The 22,925-nt window shown below is 29.5% G+C and overlaps 1 protein-coding gene across 12 annotated transcripts in view; it reads left to right on the top strand.

Annotated features, from left to right (window-relative positions):
• The window catches only part of Zasp52 (Z band alternatively spliced PDZ-motif protein 52), a 253,600-nt gene that overhangs the window by 204,001 nt on the left and 26,674 nt on the right, over positions 1–22,925 (top strand). For 9 of the 12 annotated variants that reach the window (XM_065513721.1, XM_065513723.1, XM_065513725.1 and 6 more), the window contains exons 6-10: positions 1,477–1,610; positions 8,430–8,524; positions 10,696–11,074; positions 16,702–16,896; positions 21,825–21,918. In XM_065513721.1, coding sequence (XP_065369793.1) covers positions 1,477–1,610; positions 8,430–8,524; positions 10,696–11,074; positions 16,702–16,896; positions 21,825–21,918 — 897 coding nt within the window. Of the gene's footprint in view, positions 1–1,476; positions 1,611–8,429; positions 8,525–9,137; positions 9,460–10,695; positions 11,075–16,701; positions 16,897–21,824; positions 21,919–22,925 lie in introns of all 12 variants that reach the window. The other 3 variants (XM_065513731.1, XM_065513732.1, XM_065513722.1) reach the window with 1 other exon arrangement.

Below are 22,925 nucleotides of genomic sequence, written 5' to 3'. Positions count from 1 at the left end.
AATGTTTTGCTCAACATGGTGTCGCTATTCAGTTCCAATCAAAAAGTCTCAATTTGTTGGACAGTGTTATTATTAATAAACTCTTGACATGCGCAAAGATGAAGTACTGTAGAGTTCAAGTTTTGAGCTTGAACCACATTGACCCTCCAGGGGCACGGCCAGGGCATTCCAAAGTATGTCACTTTGGGATTACCTCGTTTGGATTCCGATTTCAAAAAAATTACAAACAAAGAATCCCCTCGTAAAACACTATAAAAAACCTTATCTCTTATAGCTTAGGAGATATTCGTATTTGAAAATAAATTTTCTAAATTTTTACCCACCTTGCTCTAGTTTTTTGATATTAGATGGTCCAAATATTTCCCGAATTTCTCCATTTATATTTTATTAGACCAGTATGCCAGTAGAGCAATCTGGTATTCACTTGTTATCGAAAAGTGTACAAAGATGATATGCTCAGGCTGCAACAACGCTTTGTGTTTTGTATTTTGTATTTTGGACTATTAAACAAATTAAATCCCTAATTACATTTAAAAAATGCTATAAATAAGCAAATAAATGTGTACTTTCATCTAAATTTAATAATGTTCTGATGTTTTATTCATTTTTTAATTTCGAATCCCCCATCAAGAGCACTGATTGGGATTATATGTCCCACGAAAAATGCTTATTGGGATTATATGTCCCAAAACAAAAGGTGGATTTCAGTATTTCTGAGTATGCAGAACATAATATTTTTTCCACATTTTTTAGAATATGCAAAAATGTCTACCATATATATTTTGGTTCTTAAAATAAAACTCCGTCCCGAAGGGGTTATTGAGCACACAAATTGATTACTTACCTAGCCTACAGCTAGTTTACGACTGTTGACTTGTTGGCATTAGCCATTCCTTAAATACCGAAACAGGTTTCTTCTTATGCTCTCCACCATTAAATTATTTATTTAATGACATAGTGTAAACTTTACTTTACACTGTAAAGTTTCAATAAATACTAAAGCTTTTCAAAAAAACTCTCTTAAGTACGTATATCAATTATTTGAAACTTTTAAATGCAATTTTTAAATCCCTTTATAGTTTAAGATTTACTAACTTTAAAATAAATAAGTAAGAGTGAAAGGAAACGAGAATAAAATAATAATTTTATCACTTTACAAAAGCAATACAAAATAAAAAGTAAACGAAACTTGTAACTTTATTTTCTGCTGTTGATTATTTTGCTCTTGGGCATATTTCGTTTTATTTTTGTTTTTTTCGCTTTCATTTAAGTAAAATACTTTATGACCCCATTTCGGAACAGAGAATAAACAGAAACCAAATCATCTAATAAACTTTTAACATTATAAAGCACTGCCTTTGCAATTTTACTTTATAAAATTTTACTGATTTTATTCCTGGTTGTTGTGTTTATCTTTTGATTTTATCATTTATTTTACACATTATACTTTATCCTTTGCTTCTTTTCATATTCTAGGGCAATGGCGTTGATGGCAACGTTAAGAGTATTGTCAATAAACAATACAACAGCCCAGTTGGCATTTATAGCGATGAATCTATTGCAGAAACCCTCTCGGCTCAGGCTGAAGTTTTGGCTGGTGGTGTCCTTGGGTAAGTTCAAAAAAAAAAAAAAAACTTATCTAGTTTTTTATATAAAGTTGATATAAAAAATTGCATACTTGTTAATAATTTTCAATTTGCGAAACAAAAGTCTTTAAAACATTGTAAATTATTTTCGAAATGTTGTTATTCAACACAACAACAAAAATGCTGCAAAAATCTCTAGTTCCTTAAATTGTTGTGTTATATTTGTGCAACAATTTAGGGTGTTAGGCAGGGACGTATGACAAAGTAAGGAAATAATTTGAAGTGCTAGGTACTTTGACATAGAAATATTCCTGATTACACTAGTACTCATGGTTTTTGTTCATTAAGTGGACATCAAAAATATTGACAAAATATTTGCATTTGGCTCCCACGATATTGCGACTAAGTCTCCTAGCATATGATGATTCCAAAAACCTTGATAATTCCGTTCAAATCGGGCACAGTGTGGCCGATCGGAAATAAAGTGGTAATACATTTTTCTATTCAAAACTGCTGATCCGATTGCAAAATGAGGTACAAATAAATCGTACAGTAGGACAAAGTTTATAACATTTAGCTTCCAAAGTTTTGTAGAACTTTATTATTAAAGATATTAAATGAATTTTCGTTATAAACAAATAATATAATACAAAAAATTACGTTTATTTCAAAAGATGATCGAAAAAAAAATCATTTGTACTTTATTTATTTTTTTACCTTAATTTTCGAGATTAACAGCCATTTTTAAGGGTATTTTCCTATAAACGCACTTTAATTTATGGGCCACTGTAGCATTATTAATAATGTGTGGATGATCCTTTGTTATGGATTGATTCAAAAATACGGTCTGACATTGATTCTACTAATTTTTTAAGCAGATTGGAATCAATTTCCTCCCAGACTTGTTTAATTCTTGGTTTCAGCTCTGTCACAGTCATTATACTTTCATTCTGGGCATTATTTGCATAAAATTTACGGGACATGTATCCCAACAAGTTCTCCATTGGGTTTAAGTCCGGACAGTCCAACAGAGGAATGCTATGTGCATTAAACCAAGATTTCGATTGCTTAGAAACATGGATTGCAGCATTATCTTATTGGAATATGCAATCTTCATCCATAAGTGAGAGAAGAGCATCTTCCAACAGTTCGTTATAAATCGCAAACCATCGGAACAACCCATATTTTCGAATTGCCAACTGCAGAAAACGCTGTACAAACTATAACACTTCCACCACCGAAATTAGGTTTTGACATCTGAACATCGTTTGATCTCAAATCGTGCCAATAGCATGAGTATGAGTCAGGACCGTCTAAATTTAATTTTTTTTCGTCAGAGAAAATTACTTTTTTCCACTCATCTGTCCATTTCATATATTTTCTTGCGAATTTTAGACGATTTTCTTTATGGTGCTTTTTTAGCATTGGTTTACATTTCGGCTTTTTCCATTTTATATTTTCAGCGTTTCGTAAAAAGTGTGCTACGTGTTTGGAAGTCACTGGAAGATTCAATTTATTCTTTATTTGTGTGGAATTGAATTTGTTGAGGGTTGCTTCTTGTTTTATTAGATTAAATTGTCTTCTTGTTAGTTTTGTATTTCCCTTTGTAGGTTTGCGAACTCCATAATTTTGACCTTTCTTCAAGAAATTTCGCACCACACTTTCCGAACGATCGATTTTACGTCCAATTTCTCTATTGGAACATCCTTGGTCGTGAAAAAATTTAATTGAATCTTTTCTTGATCGGACAAAAAAGATCCCTTGGGCATCTTTAAAAGTAATGAAATTTATTGATTCAAATAGAAAAAGTTGCAGTAAATTAAGATGTTACTATTAGAAAAGTTAATAATATTTCATTTTTGGTAACTTTTTTAAAAATAAATTTCACGTCTGCGAATCTTCCACTTAGAATAGCACCAAGAACATTTGATCGCATAATTAAGGCAAATAACAAGAATAAGAAAAAAAACTTGTTTACTTTCAAAAAGTACCGTTAAGTTGTCTCTCATTAAAAAAAGTTAAATTTGGTTTTGGATGAGAACAACAAAGATATAACAAAAATACAGACAAAAATTAAGTGCGTTTATAGGAATATGCACCAGTGTATACATATATAAAAATGAAATGATCCATATATGTAAGCATCATGTGAGAACGGCTAGATCGATTTGGCTAATATTTTTTTCAGGAGATGGTTTGTAGAGAAAAAAAATCAAAAATTCGGAAATTTAAATTTTTAATATATTACCTTCTTTTCACTTCTCACTTTTCTTAATAAGAGACATTTTTTAGAAATTTGAAGACCTAATATTAGTTAATAGCTAGCGGGCGAAGCCGTGGCGGTTATCTAGTTTATAATAAACCTAAAAGTATGAAATTGAAACCTGTTTTCTAAAATCTTAAGCTATGAAAAATTATCAAATTAAAAATTTTTCTCAAAGATTTAAAAAAAATTGTAACAGTAATAAGAGTGTGTGCACCCAATTTTATTAACTAAAATTTATTTTTTCAAAATTATATTTTTCATTAAAAACCTTTAAATTTCAAAGGTTGCCTTAGACTGGTATTTCTTAAAATTTTTACGTATATTTGGGAAACAAAAAGTACTTAATAAACCTACTTAATATATTTAAAAAATATATGCTTAATTCAATGAACAAATGAATATATAGGGGATTTCATATCAAGTGAACCAACTTTTGAAACCGATGTCTTCCGATCGGAATGAAATTTTTTTACATAAAAAATGCACATATGTCTTGAGTTACAAAACATTTATTTTGATATATGTATATCCCACTCACATCCTAACCTCTTAAAGGAATAGATCAAGCTTTCTTTCGAGCAAAGAAAATAATAATTTTGGGAACAAATTTAGATTTTGAAAAGAAAAGTCAAAAATTTTATGATTTCAGTTACAAAACATTTATTTTGATAAATATCCAACTCGCATCCCACTAAGCGACCAAATAGGTCTGCAAGGAAAACATCTAAGCTTTCTCTTTTCTGCAAGGAAAACATCTAAGCTTGGCCAAAGCAAAAATTCTAAATTTCAATTTTTTTTCTTAATTTGGTTTTTTGAATGATTGAAGAAATAACTATCTAAGGCCCTAATTTTGTAAATCACTTCACAAAGTGATATTTATATGGAAAGCAAAAACAAAATTTCAAAAATTTTAAAAATTTGTTTTTGTTTTATATACAAATTCTTAACAGAACAAACACACCAAAATTCAAACGTTGATTTGCCTTTCATAATTTGAAAATTTTGTATATAAAACAAAAACAAATTTTTAAAATTTTTGAAATTTTGACAGTTTCGACCGATCTTGTAGAGGAATTGTGTCTAATAGAACTAACCTTGGTGCAAATTTCATGCCGATCGGAAGACATCGATTTCAAAAGTTCCTTCACTTGACATGAAATCCCCCATATTTGTACTAGTTTTAAACTTAATACTTTTTTATCATAAAATAAACAGTTTCTTTTGTACACAAAATTTTTCAAATCTATAATACTTGTAACAAAATTTAAAATATTACCCCCTTCTTTAAGTCTATAACTTGGCTGTAAACCTGGTTCCATATTTCGTCAGAACTTTAGTTTTTGTTTCGTTTTTTCATATCGCGTATTTGCACTTTTGCACCCGTAAGTTATTTTTTTTCCACTGCAAAAGGGCCAAAGTTAAAATGTTGTTAAAGTTTGTTTTCATTTTGAAAAGCATGAAGAAAAACAAAAAAAAACTAAAACTTTCTCTCACTTTCTGTGTTGGCTGGTATGGGACTCTGATGTATGTTCAGTTGTGTTTCCATTGTTGTTTTTCTTCTAAATTTTACTCTAAGGATTTACAAATATGAAAGTGAAGTTCCCCTAAGTTTTACCCTCAACAATTTTAACCAACAACAATACCGCTAACAACAACAATAGAAACAATAGCAATAACTAAAGCTTAACCTAGAAAACTCGACAACATAAAAAAAAACTTAAATTGCAGCAATAACAACATATTGTTTTAGTACGAGTAACTAGGTTCATAGTTAGTATATTCTACTACCAATAGAAATGCATACCACATACATACACAGCTGTATTTATTTAGCAAAGGATGTATAAGTGTTGCATTGTATCTCATTGTAGTTCGCTGGTTGTTGCAACCGCATAGAACACGAGTTTAAAGTATGTATGTATGTATTTTTGTGTAAATGTTGCTGCGTTTTTTTTTTCCAAACCATAAACTTAAATTAATTTTCTTAATGCCTGTAAGCGTCAGTCTCCTGTAGGTGAGTGTGCCAGTGTACACGTATTTGCGGTAGTGGCTGCACTAGGAGTATTCTCTGCAGGTTTTGTTACTGATAAAAAAATGGTTACAAACAAAATATAAAGTAGGCTACAAAACTAATGCTATTTGCGTTTGGGGTAGTTGAAACATAAAATATGTGCGTGCCTTAAAGTATACTACATAATTTTTGTATTTAAAGAGCCTGTTAAATAAATTTCTACAGTGTGTATTACAAATTCGTTTTGCGGCAAAGTGGTAAGAAAGTGGAAAAGTGCTAAACTCAATTTAGAGCAAATAAAATTAAAATTTTAAATAAAAATTATTTTTAAAGTACATACATATTTTTTTGTACAGAAAATTCTGTGAACAATTTATATAATTAAAATGAATAATAATCACTACATTTTCGATAATACCTCCAAATGTAAATAAAGTTAGTGCCAAAAGCGTAATAATTTATTTTATTACATAAAAATTCTTGAATTTTGTCTAAATATTTTAAGTTTGGCAGCTTCACTTCAATACATTTTTGAAAGTGTGACTAATTCTAAATAGAATAAATCATATTTCTTTTAGTAAGTTAAGGAAATTAAATTTCGATGTATAATCCGTGTATTTTTATTATCGGACATTTTTATTATCAAACTAAATAAAAAATATGAAATTAATAATTGTATTCTAATTTGAAAATTTCACCAAGTTGGCCGGTTTCTGTATACAGAGAAAGTACCTTCAACTTCAGAAATTTACAATCGATTTAAGTACTATCATTATGATAGCCTATTTATTTTAGAAATTCAAATAAATGATTATCATTTCAAACATAATTATGAAAGTAATTAATTTTTAATATTCATGAACTTTTCAAGCGACTTTTATTTAAACATATTTTGTTATAATTAATATAAATTTCCGAGCTGCCAACAATGTTTCTTTAAGTACATGACATTTCCAGCTGTTTTTGTACCGCTGGCTATAATAGAGCTAGTATTTTGACAATAAATGTTATCTAATACCCACTTGAAGATTTCTTAATAGACGAATTTTATGGATTTAAGATGCTAATAAAGATGTAGTACATTTTTAAATATTTTTTTTGCTAGAAAATAATACTATTTTGAAATTTAGAAAAATATTTTTTTTTAAACAAACAACTGAACTTTGGAGGTATTGCTGCAATATTGTATTCGATATTTTATAAATTTCACAAAAATTTTGAAATTGGTAGGAAATGTATAGTCTATGAAAATTAAATCCCGCAATATTCGAAATTTTTTTTGTCTCCCATTGGTCCTGTAACAGATATTTAAAAGTTTAAAACACTAAATATAAAATTTTTACAAATTTTAGGTGTTTTCTCTTTTGAAACTATTTCTTTAAAGATATCTGCAAAAATATAGGCCAAACGTTTTTAAATGTTCAAAATTAAAATTTATTATTTTTGTCATTGAATATTGAAAATTCGATTGTTTAAATTGAACGAAATCGATGAATTTTTAAGTGCGTATAATTCGCTAACTCTAAGAGATACCTAAACAATGGAATATATTCACATATTTTTAATCGAAGGAAACACGCTCCTGAGTGGTTTGTGGCGTCTGTCTTTACTCCTACAACAACAAATATGTCATGTCAATTGGAAAATAGCATTAAAAATGTCATAATAATTTGCAAAACATTTTGATTATGCCCTAAAATGTAATACCAGGTTATGTATGATTTGTTGTCATGACTAACTAGTTAAAATTATATTTATACCTGGAATTATTCCAAATCTTTTGGTTTGAAAGTTCATACAATATTTTCAGCCAAAAATGGCTGAAATTATCGAGTAAAATTTACTCAGTAAATTAAGATTAATTTTCAAAAACAGAACGATCACATGCATTTTTCCATTCCTACTCAAAACACGACAGCTACCTAAATGTTCATAAAAATAGAAAACGGAAATAGAAAAATGTTTCAAAGCCAAAAACATTCAATGACATGTTGTAATAAACTTTAAACATTAGAGCTCAGGTGTTTTCCTTTATTGACTGCTATGCAGTTTATCTAAAACCGACATCGATTACATAAGACTTGATTTCTTGAAAGCTTTTAAATTAAACAAATTTTATTCGTTTCGTTTAAGATCCATTTCATAGGAATGCTACTAAAAATTTTAAATACAATTTTGCCAAATTCTGATTCAAATTAATTATTTAAATATTGGATTTGATCCAATACTTATAAAGCAGATGCTTATTTTGGCATCAAAGTTATACACTGTGTGTATGACAATATGCACACAGTTTTTGAATAGGAATATAAACCTAGTTTGTCAAAAAACTAAATACTAATTATGTAAGCAATTAATATATTACAGAAAATGTACTAGAATTGTTAGAATTACTATTATTATTACAACCGAATATTTTATTATTCGATGTATGTATGCTGCTAATGTTACACTAAACTTTTCTGTTCTTTACTGTAGTTTCATAATTAATTATTAAAACTATTGCATATTTTAAGGATGTATAATTTATTGATTTATTTATATTTGTTTCTTTTCTTCCCCACAGTGTTAACTTCAAGAAAAACGAAAAGGAATACCAGGCCGAGAAGTCTGAAGTTTTGAAATTCTTGCGTGAAGAAGAATCTGGCCCCTCTACACCAGGTAATATAAGCGATTACTATAATTTAGCAATTATTCTATATTGCATTAATAATGGACAAAACCTATTTAGACTAGATGATGGATTTGAATTGTAATGTAGAAAGAAAATTGTAGGGAAAAACAATGTGTATTAGATTTGCTTTAAAAAAAATGTTTAGGTTAAAAAATGATTTCGAAAGTATTTAAATAGATAGAATTTGTATGTTCATTAACGATTTATGTTAGCTTTTGTGTGAATATTAAGTAAATTTTTTTTTAAAAATTCTACAAGAAGACCTTGAAAATTTGGAAAGATATTAAAAATAATTATATATATGCAATAATTTTGTATGCACTTTGTTATTTTTAGCGCAATTTTTACTTACTATACATTTTTCTTATATTTTCATTCTCTTTTTGTGGCTAAATGTGTTGTTTTTGTATTGTTTATCATTCAAATGTATTGAATTGTTGTTTATTCATGTCCAAATCATGCGCTCAAATAATGGTTCCCCTTCACAAACACACAAACATGTTGGCTGCTGCATCTCGTCAAACAATTAACAATGAAACACAATTCTTTTTGACATGAACAAATGAAATAAAAAATTAAAAAAAACGACACAAACAACAGCATTCAACAATCATCCATATCAAGAACCTCAACAACACCAACAACATCAACAACAACATCAACAACAACATCAACAACAACACCATCAACAACACCAACAACAACAATACCAACCACCTCAACAACAACAACAATACCAACCACCCCAACAACAACAGCATCAACATCAGCACCAACATCAGCACCAACAACAACAACATCATCTACAACAACAATCAAGCACTAGACACGTTACTGCACCAGTAACCCAACCAAAACCCCCAAGTACTGGTGGTTTGCCAACTGGTCAAAATATCTGTGTTGAATGTGAACGTCTCATTACGTAAGTTTACTTATTTATCTCTCTATCTCTTTCTTTCTCTTTTTTCATTGCAAAAATCATTTCAATTTCAACAATGAAAATTTAACTAAAAATACTTTAAAAAACAAACAAAAAACAACAATTAAAATTTGAAATCAAACAAAAATCATTCGTCTTTGCTAAAAAAATACTAATTAACCACAATGGTCATATAAATATACTAATTTATCACAGTGGTCGTTTAAATTGTCATTTGTTAGGTTCTCTTTAATATTAGTGTAAAATTATTAGCATACTTTAAGGGTTTAATGTAAAATTCTGTGAATAACAATATATTCAATAGAAAATTGTGTGTATGACAGTATTTTCTATATAAAATATGTATAAACGAGAAAATATTTTCTTATTTGCACAATTATTACATATTTTCCATCAGGAAGCTGTTCAGTATTGTATTACAAAAAAAATATTTTTTTGGTTCATTGTCGAGTAGTGTAATTTATAATTTCTCGTTCAATAAATTCATCTTATATATTGTGAGCAAAACAAAATCTCTTCTACAATTATGTATATATACATACATATGTACATCACTTACCCAATAACTTCTTGGATATCATATTTGAATGTACAGAATTATAATTATCGCTTAAATCATCGTTTTTGCGATAATTACCTATATTTTTGTAAGCGGTGTTTTTGAGCAGCTCTGATGATCATGTGTTAATAACTTTCCTGATAAAAGTCTTTCTTCTCTTAACCATTTCATTGAGAATTAATTCTCTATAGAATAAATTCCTTATTGAATAATTAAATTTTTCTTTCATTCGAATCCTTTACAAAATAGCTGAATAAAATCTACTAAATGATTATATTTTTCTTCAATTCAAAGCCTTGGAATGGTTTTATGAAATGATTTCCGGAAATTTTTAATTCTGAATTAAGATTTCAGTACATTAAATATTGTAGTTATATGCTAGAAATTACTAATTAGAAAACCAACTAAATAGAGTTATTTACAAATAGTTGTTAAAATATTTACGCTTAACTTGCATAGTTTTAGGCATGAAATAAAAATTAGAATTAAGAGCATAACAATGTGGGCAATAATTAGGATTATGTAAAAAAAGGAAAACAAATTTATTTGAATGTGACAATCAATGAAGTTGACCAACAATTAAAGTAATACATATGTATACTTGAATTTATTTATTTTTCTTTACACCACAAATATAATTGTCAAATCCTTAAATCTAGAGCCCCACAGCACATCCAACTACTATTGGACTCGAAGTCATGCCATTGGACATCACAAGCATGATGAGCATGAGGATGAGCGCATTGGTACACCATTACAACAGAATACATTGGCACCGGCCGCAACACATCGCCCCAGTTTGCCAACACCCAAATCAACAGCCACCACAGAACCACCAAAACCCGCCGTTGCAGCCATACCAGAAATACCTGATCCCAGACTAATTGTTATGCCAGTGTGTCCGGCACTGCAGACGCCGGAGTACAAGGAAGAAATGGAAGCAGCTGCAAAGGCAGCAGCATTAGGACCGGATGGACAACCTAGACCATTATCAGCTAGCGGACATCCGCCATGTGCAATGTGTGGTGTTGGCATTGTGTAAGGAAATTATGCATATGAAAATACATATGTATATGTTTTTATGCTCTCTCACACACACACACATACTTACATATGTAAAGGGTATATATGTGTGTGTGTGAGCAAGTGTTATTGTTGCAGTGTATGTGCCATGTTCAATGTTAAAAATTGTTGTTTTAAAGCCACGTCTTTTTCACATTCTACCAAAAAATATAACATACGCACACACAAAACAACATTAAAAATTCCAATGATGATAATTTCTGTATCCCTTTGGTCTGTGTGCTCAACAGTTGTTGTTGTCCTTGTTACTGTTGTTGATTGCATCACAGACAACACAACCATTCAACCAACTGTAGTAGCAACAACAAAGCCACTCAACAAATTATCATTTAAATTGAAATATTCATAATATGCACTTGTTTGTGCTAACACACCCCAGCAGTTAAGCAAGTAGCCAATGTATCCCTTATAATCAGTAATTGTCACTAATGTCTGATCACTTGACTGAATGCAATTTATATTTTTTTGGGTCATTTGTCATGTTTGTGCTCTTTGTAGTGCAGATAGAGGTCAACAGGTTACTTTATACATCCCAGGTAATCAAGCGTGAAGTCAATTATCACTTTAGTGTCTCTAAGTAATCTAGAGTGCTGTCACTTTAAATGTTTATTTTGTAGTGGATTAACACAAATTGTTTTGATATAATTCTCATACATTTTATTTTCTTTTTGCTTATGTTGTCAGTGTATCCCATGATTGTTACTTTAGTGTATCTTAGTAACCTAGAGTGTAACATTTATTTTGTACAGCACTTTACAAAGTAGTTTTTTACCCGTCAGAATAAAACTATTGGAGATTATTGGACTGTCTATGAGATGCCTTTTTAAAGGACTATTTGAGGTCAATTAGGTATATAGTAAGATAACTGATTCTACGTAACCGATATATGAATCCAATGCATGGAAAACTTTGGACCAGCTAACAGACAGTATCATTGTAATTCAAAAGGGTCAATTGACCATGTTAAAATATCTAGTTACATAGCTAGTTATGTAACTAGTTGTCACCCAAAGTTATGGTTCGGGACAGTCTCCTAGAACTGCTGGGATGCCTCACACACTCATGCACCCACATAGGATACCGCATATAAAAGTGTTTACAGTCACTCACACAGACAGTTAGTGTCTACAGTACTGTACTGTACAGTATATTGCACGAACAACACACATAAATACTTACATCCATCCATGTTTAAGGAATTGTGTGTGTTCTTTGTACTCACTCGCATTATACTGTAAACAGTGTTTTATGGCCGTGTTGTGTTTGTTTATGTGAAATAGTGCAGTTGTGTACATTTTAAACACATTTACTCATACCCAGCAGTTCTAAGAGACAGTCCCGAACTAGTGATTTTGCCTATCACTTAGGGTGGGAACTACTACTTAGTTACTTCAATAGCTACGTGACTAGTTATTTTAACACGTGCATGACCCTTTTTGATTACAAAGAGACTGTCTAATAGCTGATCCATATTATTCAATGCATTGAATTCACATACTGGTTACATAGCATCAGTTACATTACTATCTACCTATCAGGTTACTAGTTATTTCAACATGTATGAGTACTATTTGAACACAAATAGTCACCTGGTGGCTAAAATAACTACTTTATTAAGTACAGTACAAAATAAACGTTTAAAGTGACTTCACTATTGGATACTAAGAGACACTAAAGTTACTATTTAATTCACACTATGTTACATGGGATATCACTATACTTTAGCAAAAATAAAAATAAACTGTATGAGAATTATATCAACACAATTTGTATAAAATCAGTTTGTACGAAATACTCACAAAACTTATAAAGTGACAACACTGTAGATTACTTAGAGACACTTAAGTGCCAATTCTCTACCTGGGATGTATAAAGTAACCAACAGTCTTCTCTCTACACTGCAAAGAGTACATACGTGTCAAATGACTCAAAATATATAAATTGGAGTCAGCCAAGTGATAAGACATTAGTGGCAATTACTGTCTATAAGGGATACATTAACTACTTGCTTAACTGCCGGGCATTTACTCATACTTGTATGTAGTGACAGTGGGTGACAATATTGAATTATTCAGGTTTATTATAAACTAACCTTTTAGAATCATGGTTGATTTTATGTTTTCTACTATTTTTAAATATATCTTTATTAGACGCTACTCTAAAAAATATTGAAAATCACATAATTTGTGTAGAACACTCGGTCTCGTTTTATGCGATAGATGCGTTCCAAACAAATATCGCATAAATTGAATTCGCATTAAACGATACCCTAGCTTCATACAAAAACTAATGATTCGTTCCAAAATTCTGAAAACCCGCGTATTCAGATTTTAATTAAAAAATCAGAACAAAATCGCATAAAAAAAATCAACAAAAATATATTTTTTTAATTTACTTAAACAATAAAAACAAAATACGTTAAAAAAAATAAACAAAAGTATTTATAACTACAGAAAAAGTGAAAATGATGCAAAAAAAATGAGCTAACACATTTTTTAAGGAAATTCTGTAAATATGCATGATTAATCTGAATCACAGAATAATTGTCTGCATCGGTTTGGAATTGGTTCAACGTCACTTTCATAACTAGATGATATAATCATATTGTCATCATATGGTAAAATATCATTTTTATCACTACAATTAATCTAGTGGAGTAGGAGCTTCAATTGCCTTTTTTCTTGCAAAATAATTTGTCATTAAACTTTGCGATTTTGAATTTTTAAGTTGCTTATGCAACTCTTTATATTCGGAAAACAGATCAGTCAGTCCGCGATGAATCTTTAATTCTCTTTCCGTATCTGAATCTATATTAAGAATTTGATTTTCTAAAAAAAACTATAACCTTTATATCAGTGATGCAAAATTGGTTTAATTTAAAAATGGTAAAAAGGTAAGGCCCTTAAGGGCTCGGTTATGTAAATGAAGAATTAAAAAAAGCTTTAAAAACCATCTAAAATTTCAAAATCTTTTAAAATTCTAAAAAAAAAATTTATTTAAAAATCGTATAAATTTGAATCCGCATAAAACGAGACCTGAGTGTATATGAGGAAAATACAAAATTTTTGGAGAATTTGATTAAAAATATTTTTAAAAATTTTATATTTTTTCTCATTGCGCCGAAAAGTTGTGTTGGTTTGAAGTTGAAAATTTAAAAAAAGAAAATATTAAACACAAAGCTATTGTGTAAACAATAAGAAATAGAAAGTATAGTCGGTCAAGCCCGGCTATACCGATCGTCTCAGAATCACTTTCTGAGTGTTGTGTACATCTGCATAGTTGTACTTGTTCGGCCCTTGGTGGATATGAAAGAAAACCAATGCATTTGTCAATTATTCCTGCAAAAGTAAACCTGATTATACGGGTTTTTCTAAAAGAACTTTGTTTTTCAATTGTGGCAACACCAACAACAGGATAGTTTTGATATTTAGTTTTTTGACATATTCGTAGTGGATGCATTGGCAATTGTTTTAATGAATTCAATTTCGCTCAAAAATCCTACTAAAATAATTAAAATCCACTATTAAAATGGTGGCTCTGTTAAAGTTACTTTTCGTAAAAAATCATTTCTTCAGACGAAGCCCATTTTCACTTGTCAGGGTATGTCAACAAGCAAAATTGCTGCATTTGGGCTTCTAGAGCTATTATTGAGAATGGCCAACGTGTCACTGTATGGTGCGCTATGTAGTCTGGAGGAGTGATTGAGATGTTTTTTTTCGAAGATGAGACTGGAAATGCGGTAACGGTCAATGGATCACGCTATCGCGAGATGTTAACAACTCAATTTTGGCCTATTATTGATGATGTAGGTATCACTAACATGTGGTTTCAACAGGACGGTGCCACATTTCACACAGCCAATGAAACGATCAATTTATTGCAAACAAAATTTCCCGATTGCATTATTTCACAAAAATCAGCTATTAAGTGGTCAGCTAGATCGTTTGATTTAACACCACTGGATTATTTTTTGTGGGGCTATGTTAAGGACAGAGTCTATACGGAGCCAATCGAATCGATTGCAACCTTAAAACTCAAAATCCGTGATGTGATTAACGAAATAGACACTCCATTCTGCCAAAAAATTTATTAAAAATGTTTATGAAAGAATCGACATCTGTCAGCGTGGTCGTGGTGGACATTTGCCAGATATTATTGTTCATTCTTAATTGCCGAACATTTCTCTTCGTAATACAATACAAATTTTAATCATCTTCATCTAAAGCTTTTGTTTTAGAAAACAAAGTTCTGGTTGAAAAACCCTTTATCTAAAACAGACTTTTTGTATTTTAAAAAATTTTCAAAATTTTATTAAATGCATATACATAAATTTGTTACTCACTGTTGTTGTATAAATACATACATATGTATTTATGTAGAAGTGTAAGAGCTTTAATATGTATTTATTTATACAAAAGTATTGTGTATTTTATACATACACTTTGTTTATTGGTTGGTGGTCATTTTGTTTATTATTTATTAAGGTTTTAATATTTAATTGATAAATTTTCATATTTTTTCGGTTTTATTTAATTTCTTTTTTTCTGTATAATAATTTTTATTTTCACTCTTGCTATATACATATAAGCAAAACATGCTTAACCATGTACAAACATGTCTACAAACATATCAAGCAATTTTCAATACTCATTATGATTAATAAACCGTAAATTAATGGCTGGTGGGAACAGTTTTCAATCATATTATTTTTATTAAAAATATAAATAAAAAATACTGAACAAAATAAAAAGTAATACGTAAAATGTTTATGGCAAATTACATTTTTAAAATTAACCACAAATTAAGAAAATAAATGTGGTCTGAATTGTGGCATATGTTGCAAATTGAACGCAAAATGGATGAAATCTTCTTTGGGAGATGAAAATATTAATGAGTTTAAATAAAGTTTCATTAAGCAAAGTAAAGTAGAGGAATTTAATTTAGTTTCATGAACAAAAGTAGTTTAATTTAAAGCTTTCAACATACATAAGTATTTATACATATTAAAATCTTTAAGGTTTTAAATTAAATGAAATGCTTTGCAATTTTTTTAATGGGTATAATAACAATTTTTTTAATTATTCAATTACTTAAAAGTATACCTATGCTTGAATACCGATGACCAGTTGTCTGTGTGTTTAAATCAACTTTTCTAAGCTTTCATAAAACAAACTTACATGTATTTAATGTTAATATATAGAAAGTACTTTTGAAAATATTGCTATTGAAAATCAGCTAAATTGGAACCTAAATTTCTAAGTTATGAGCTCGCTTGGCGTTCTCTCTTTTCCGGAACTTCATATTTTTCTTTCAAATAAAGGATATATAAAATTCGGCACAGCCGAATATATCTACTTGTTTTTTTTGTTTATTATTTTATGACGAATGTTTTATGTATTTTTATTTGTTTTTCACTATTAATGCTATAAACAAATTTTAATTGTTGTTGTTCTCACTTTATGTTTTTGTTTTTTTGTATTTTAATTAAAATTTCACCAAGTTTTTCTTTTCAATTTTAAACAATTTAATTAATTTTATTTTCTTTTTTTTTCCAATATTTTTTTTTTGTTTACAAATCCTAGTGGTGTTTTTGTACGCATCAAGGATAGAAATTTACATGTTGAATGTTTCAAGTGTGCCACTTGTGGCACTTCATTGAAAAATCAAGGTTACTACAATTTCAATAATAAATTGTACTGTGACATCCATGCTAAATTGGCTGCTATGCAGAATCCACCCTCTGGTACTGAGGGCTACGTTCCCATACCCATGAAACCGTAAGTATTTAACACCAATTCGTTTTATTTTTTTTTATCAAATATTTTTTCCAAGTATTGAAACATTTAAAAAATAAATTCAGTAAAAGTATCATTTTGTTGTTGGTGCATAAATCAAATTTACTTAAATACACTGGACATATTTTTAAATTGAATGAAAAAAAAATAAAAACAATGAATGGGAAATTACTATATTCAATATTGATATTTATTTTTATTTTTTTGCATTAAACACGTATGAAAGCAGCCATAAATGACTGGCATATTAATTTAACTATAAAGGATTTATGTATTTCATATGCGTATAAGTATTTTTCATTTGTGCATAACATTTTAAAATTTTAGCTTGTAATTTAGAGTGAGTGAGTGATTGATTTAAAATGAAATTGATGTTTGATTAATTAGGTTTTCCGAAGTATATTAATGAGATAATTCATTGAAAGTATTTTGCAAATAAAATATACATTTCAACAATAAAAACTTTAGTATTCAATTATGCCGGTAGACTATGAGAAGCTAGCAAATATATTTAATAATAAATTTTGGTCTCACCCCGTAATATTGGCTCTCGCTTTATCTCGGTCAATTTGTAACTTTTCATAAAAAGGAATCGATTTGTAGTTTGTATTCTTTAACACATTTGGATACAAATTCTAAAAATTATTCCATGAGGTCTGAATTAATTTAAATTTTAGTTAAAATTAACACAAAAAAAATTTGGTTAAACGCCACTTTACGACATTTTATTATTGATTATGTTCTTGGGCATAGATGACAACTAGATAGGTAAATAAGAGCTAAAAACCTAACTCCGTTATCAAAAACATAATTGATGAGAATGTATTGCATGTATTTTGTTATTGTATCACCCGTATGTGTGAAAAGAGAGTATTTTTTACATTGAAATTGCTCTCTCCTTCCGTTCTATGTGTTTATTCTATGTTCTTAGGGATCAAATGGCAGAAAATTTTTTAATGATTCATTTTGATGCCAAGGCCAAGCCACTCTTTTCTGAAGATTCATCAAAAAACCACTCAAATCTAAATAATTTAATGAAAAATCGTAAATATTAAAAAAATTTACATTTAACAAAGGTGCACTTCCACTCGTAAGGTCCATAATAAGAACTAGTATGCCTCTCCTGAAAAAGGGGGACATGAAGACAGAAAGAAGAAGAAAGGAAGTGTCCTAGAGATAGAAAAAGCAGTAAACTAAAAGAGAAATCCATATCTGCATAAAGAGAAAAAATGGTTTCGAATTTGAATTCACTGTAGAATATCCTTTAAATAGCCAACCTATTCCCCTGATACTCAATTTACAGCCAGCAACCATCCATTTAAATCTATGACTCTGTAGTATCTGGCACTTGCACATAATGGGCTCTTTTGGTTGCCCTTGCATCCAGTTTTGGCCAAAATGTCTTGGACACTTACCTATTCCAGGATTTTTTGGCGGAGTCCCGGAATCTAGCCTGTAGTAGTGACAAATCAGAGGTGATCTGGTACCCAACATAATCTTATTAGAAAGTGTACTAATAACTCTTTTAGAGCTCTCCTGCAGTCTTCCACTTAGCTAGAATGTATTAAATGACATTTCAAAGCCAGGCGGCACTTTGCCTGACTGTTCACATAAATTGTCATTAGAGACCCCTATGTGACATGTGCTTTTATCAACTCTGAAGCTTTCCTGATCGCGATGATCTCTGTCTAGAAGACGATGCACTCGTCAGAGAGTCTATATGAGCGTTTATATTGTTGTCGACCCAATAAACTCCGGCCACTATACTAGAGTCCATCTTGGATCCGTCAGTGAAAACTGCACCTCCTTGGAAAAGTTGATTGGATCCAATTCATTCATCCCTACTAGGGGTGAGACACCAATGTTAAAGGTCTTGACCCTATGATCAGAGATTCCCTTTGAGAATAATGTCCTGGTCGATTAGACATGCCTTTAACAATACGAGTTAACATTATTCAATTTGACTATTCACATACCTCTAAATTACCAACCCCCACCCTTCTATATTCATATACTCACCAAGATCCTTAGATCCAGTTTAGGACTTGAAAGCTTACTGAACGAATTACTTTGTATTGATGCTGCTAAAACATCTAAAACTAATAAATACTCCCAATACTTACCAAATAACTTCTTGGTAATCAAGTGAAATTGAAACCGGCATTTTGGTCATCACATGTTAGTTTAAAAGAAATTTTATACGAAATTGAAATCTCTCTCTCAAATTAGTTTTCTGATTTACCTAAATTATTTAGTAGTTTTTAATAACTTTTGTTTAATAAAACTATTTTTTCTATTACATTAAATAATAACTATCAACTAAAATTTGTTTAATGAACTAATCAAACTAAAAGCTGAAAAAAGATTTGCAAAATATGTATTTAGAAAAATATTTCCAATATTAATTTAATGTTTAACAATACAGAGTAACGAATCTTATATACCCTGCAGCGCGGTATATCAAAACAAATATTAGCTCCGGTTTTTTGAATTTGAAAATATCGAAAACTTACTTTGTAAATTTGTAAATAACTAAAATTAAAAATAAAAACGGTTGTAAAATTTCCAATGCCTGAAGAAAACTGGGCATTTGTGAACATTTTTTACTGAAAACATTTTTTATGGGACCTTGATTTCATGTCCAGATATTAATCGGAAAATATCTCCGGAATTTGAGAACACATAGAATCTTAATATTCATTAAATTAAAGTTTGGTGTTTTTCTTATATACTTCTGTTTTCTAGATTTTAAATTATGGAGTTGATTTTCCAAATTTTCTTAAAAAATTCGGATAAAAAAATAATCTTCTCGAAATTGGTCTAATGCAGATCCACTCAAGAGTAGTTGTGGTTCGTGATTGATACCATTTTTTTTATATATACCAATGCTAATTTTTCTGTCTTTTATAATAAGAATACTACTTTAAACTGTTCAGGGGGGAAGAAAACTGATGCGGTACCAGTTATGTGACTGGTTCTTATATGAAAGGGACCTATTAGTTGAAAATGACTTTAAACTAGGAGGGTGTAAATTGAAACTCAGGATTTAATCCAATCGAACTTGTATATATATTTTGTATATTAAAAATATTTCAATTAAATTATGTTACAAAATGAATCCATAACCAATATATGCAACCCAAATTTTCGGTGTATAACCATGTAAAAAAATCAATGAAAACAAAATGTCATACACATAAATTGTATGTATCACAAAAAAAAGTATTTAAAACATTTTGACAAAATGATGGTGAAATGGTTTTTCTATTAAATAAAATATTGAAAACAGCCAATGAAGCAATACATTATAAATTCATATAAATACATAATTCTGTCAATGGGAATAAATTTCCAAAACTGTGTATGTTTTAAATAAAAACGAACACAAATTTAACTTATAAAACAAAATGTTATGAAAATGGCAGCTAATAGAATGAATCATCTTCTAGCCGATGCTAGGAAATGGAAGGTGATAAAATCTATACTGAGTGGAATGTGTTATTTATACAAAATAGATAAAAATAATTTTATAAAATTCAATAACAAAAAAAGGAAATTAAATTAAATAGAAAAAAACTTTCCAACCAAATTTATATAAATGTTTTATAAATATACGAGTAGATGTATGTAAATTCATATATTCTAACCTATACAAAAGTATGTGTGCAATCATGTAAAGGAAATGTCAACATCTGATAAATACAGTCGTACTTTTAGATACATATTAATATAAAAGCAGCTACTGTGTTATTAAAGTATGTGGAAAAACTATGTTTACAATGATAGTTAACTTTGATTTACTTAATAAGTCAAATTTTGTTTCAGATTTGAATACGAAAGCAATTGGTTCTTTCGCATCAAGCATTCCCTAAAATGCCAGCCAATGTTATTCGTAGAATTTATGTATTTTCGATAAAACTTGGTATAACATATTAACGAATTCAGACATTTTTAGTTTCATCCTATACATTAAACTCTTTTTGTACTGTTTTCAACCCTATAATAAATATTTTTTTCCAAAATTCGATACACTTTTTCCTTTTACTGTTTGTATACCTTTTGTCGGTTTAACTATTTACTTTAACAAGACCATCATCATGTTGTCATATACACATACATTTATAGTGCGATATATACCCAGCGGAAAAACAATGAAAGGCCCCCATAGTTTCAGCCTTTAGCTTTCCTCTCTAAAAGATCTAAAGAGAGCAGTTGGCCCCATAAAATGAGAGACAGGTCCTCATCACATAATGCATTAGAGCAGCTAACAGCTACTTGACTACTTTTGTGTAAGTTTTGTGAAGTTGATCTTAGGTGAGCACAAAATCAGTCTCCAAAATAGGGCCCTTTGGAAAGTCTCATTGCTGTAATTATTTTCCTCTAGGTCGCCAAATGCGGTTGTGTTTGCAGGCAAACTGCTCGTATAAATACATTTACAAATGGAATCAGAGTTACATTGACGTGGTCAGTATGTGCATACGTATGGCTGACAATATGTCAACCAATAAACCATATTTGAGCATGAAATTGTTTATGAAATATTTCGTTTTATCCCCCATTTTTTTGAAGTGACGTTGAAAATTCTTTAACATTTTCAGCATATATCAGACACACCCATATAAAAACAATGTAGCAGTTTGTAATAATAAGGCCTTATTCATAATCAATTTTGTATGGAAATTTTATTTTATAATCCTCTTATAAATTTGAAATTTGATTTTGAATATGGGCGATAGTGTTTAATAAAATTATGGAACTTAGTTAAATTTTTTATAAAAAAATCCTGGTTGCAAATCTTAAACAACATACTTAGTTAAGCAAATTTAACTTTGTTTCCTTTAAATACATCAAAAATTACCTCTAAACAATTTCATTTTGTTTTAACATCTTTTTTTTCTCTTCTTTTACAGTAACACCAAATTGAGTGCTACCACCATTTCGTCCGCCTTGAGTGCTCACGGCTACAATAATGGTGTATCCAACGGTAGCTCTACCCCAGCTCCGGTAAGTCATCTAACAGAATGCATATAAAAACATAAAAACTTTTTTTATGCAAATAAATGTTTAAATGTTTTATGTTGTAACAATAATAACAAAAAAATAAAATGAAACATAAACAAAGCTACAGAAAACGTCCTACTAACATAAACTCTTCAAATTCATATTGTTACTCATCTCAGAAATCAGCAATGAAAATTCGTTTTTTTTTATAACAAAATACACAAACTCAACACTAAGGACACACACACGCACATATAAACTAAAATACCATGGCATGCATGCTACAGTATGCTTTAAAATATCAAAAAAGGAAACAACACTTGTAAAAAACTAATAAAAAGTTGCTGATAGGGAGAAAGAAAGTGAGAGAAAGAAATTAAGTTAGCATTTTAGAAATACCTCATTTTGCCTCCTCAAAATATGCAACATTTTTTATATTGTACTCTTTTTGTTGAGGTTTATTGAGAATTTTAGCAAAACTGTCTTTTAAAACTTCAGGAAATAATAATTTTAAGATTACTTTTTAACCAGACATTTTTTCAGATAAATTTTGAGTTTATAGGACATTGTTCCTACATTACCTTTGATACCATATTTTATTGTCCCTATCAAATGTTGCAAAAACCTTAATTAGTTTAACATTAATATAAAGTGTAGCGTAGAGAGACAAGCAAAAAGTCTTGTATGGCCACAGAAAAACAACACTTACTGCATGTAAGCAGCAAAAACAACAGCAATAGCAACATATGTGTGTTTGTCTTAAAGCAATGGCTAAATGCAAGCAACCATGGCCGTGCAATATAGGTTGGCCCTTATTTTTAACTTTTTTTTTCGCATTTTATTAAAAATAAAAGTAGACATATTTTCCAAACAATTATATATGCTAAACAAAATTCTAATTAAAAATAATATTAATTTTTAAAGGTTTTTGGTAATTGTTTGAACTTTTGAATGAAAATTTATATGAATTTATCTTCTAATTCCCAATAATAGTAAATTAAATAGATGAT

The sequence above is a fragment of the Calliphora vicina genome, chromosome 5 (genome assembly GCF_958450345.1).
Source record: "Calliphora vicina chromosome 5, idCalVici1.1, whole genome shotgun sequence".
In the NCBI taxonomy this organism is placed as follows: domain Eukaryota; kingdom Metazoa; phylum Arthropoda; class Insecta; order Diptera; family Calliphoridae; genus Calliphora; species Calliphora vicina.
Note: the sequence above shows the minus strand (reverse complement) of the source record. Positions and strands in the feature narration are given on the sequence as shown.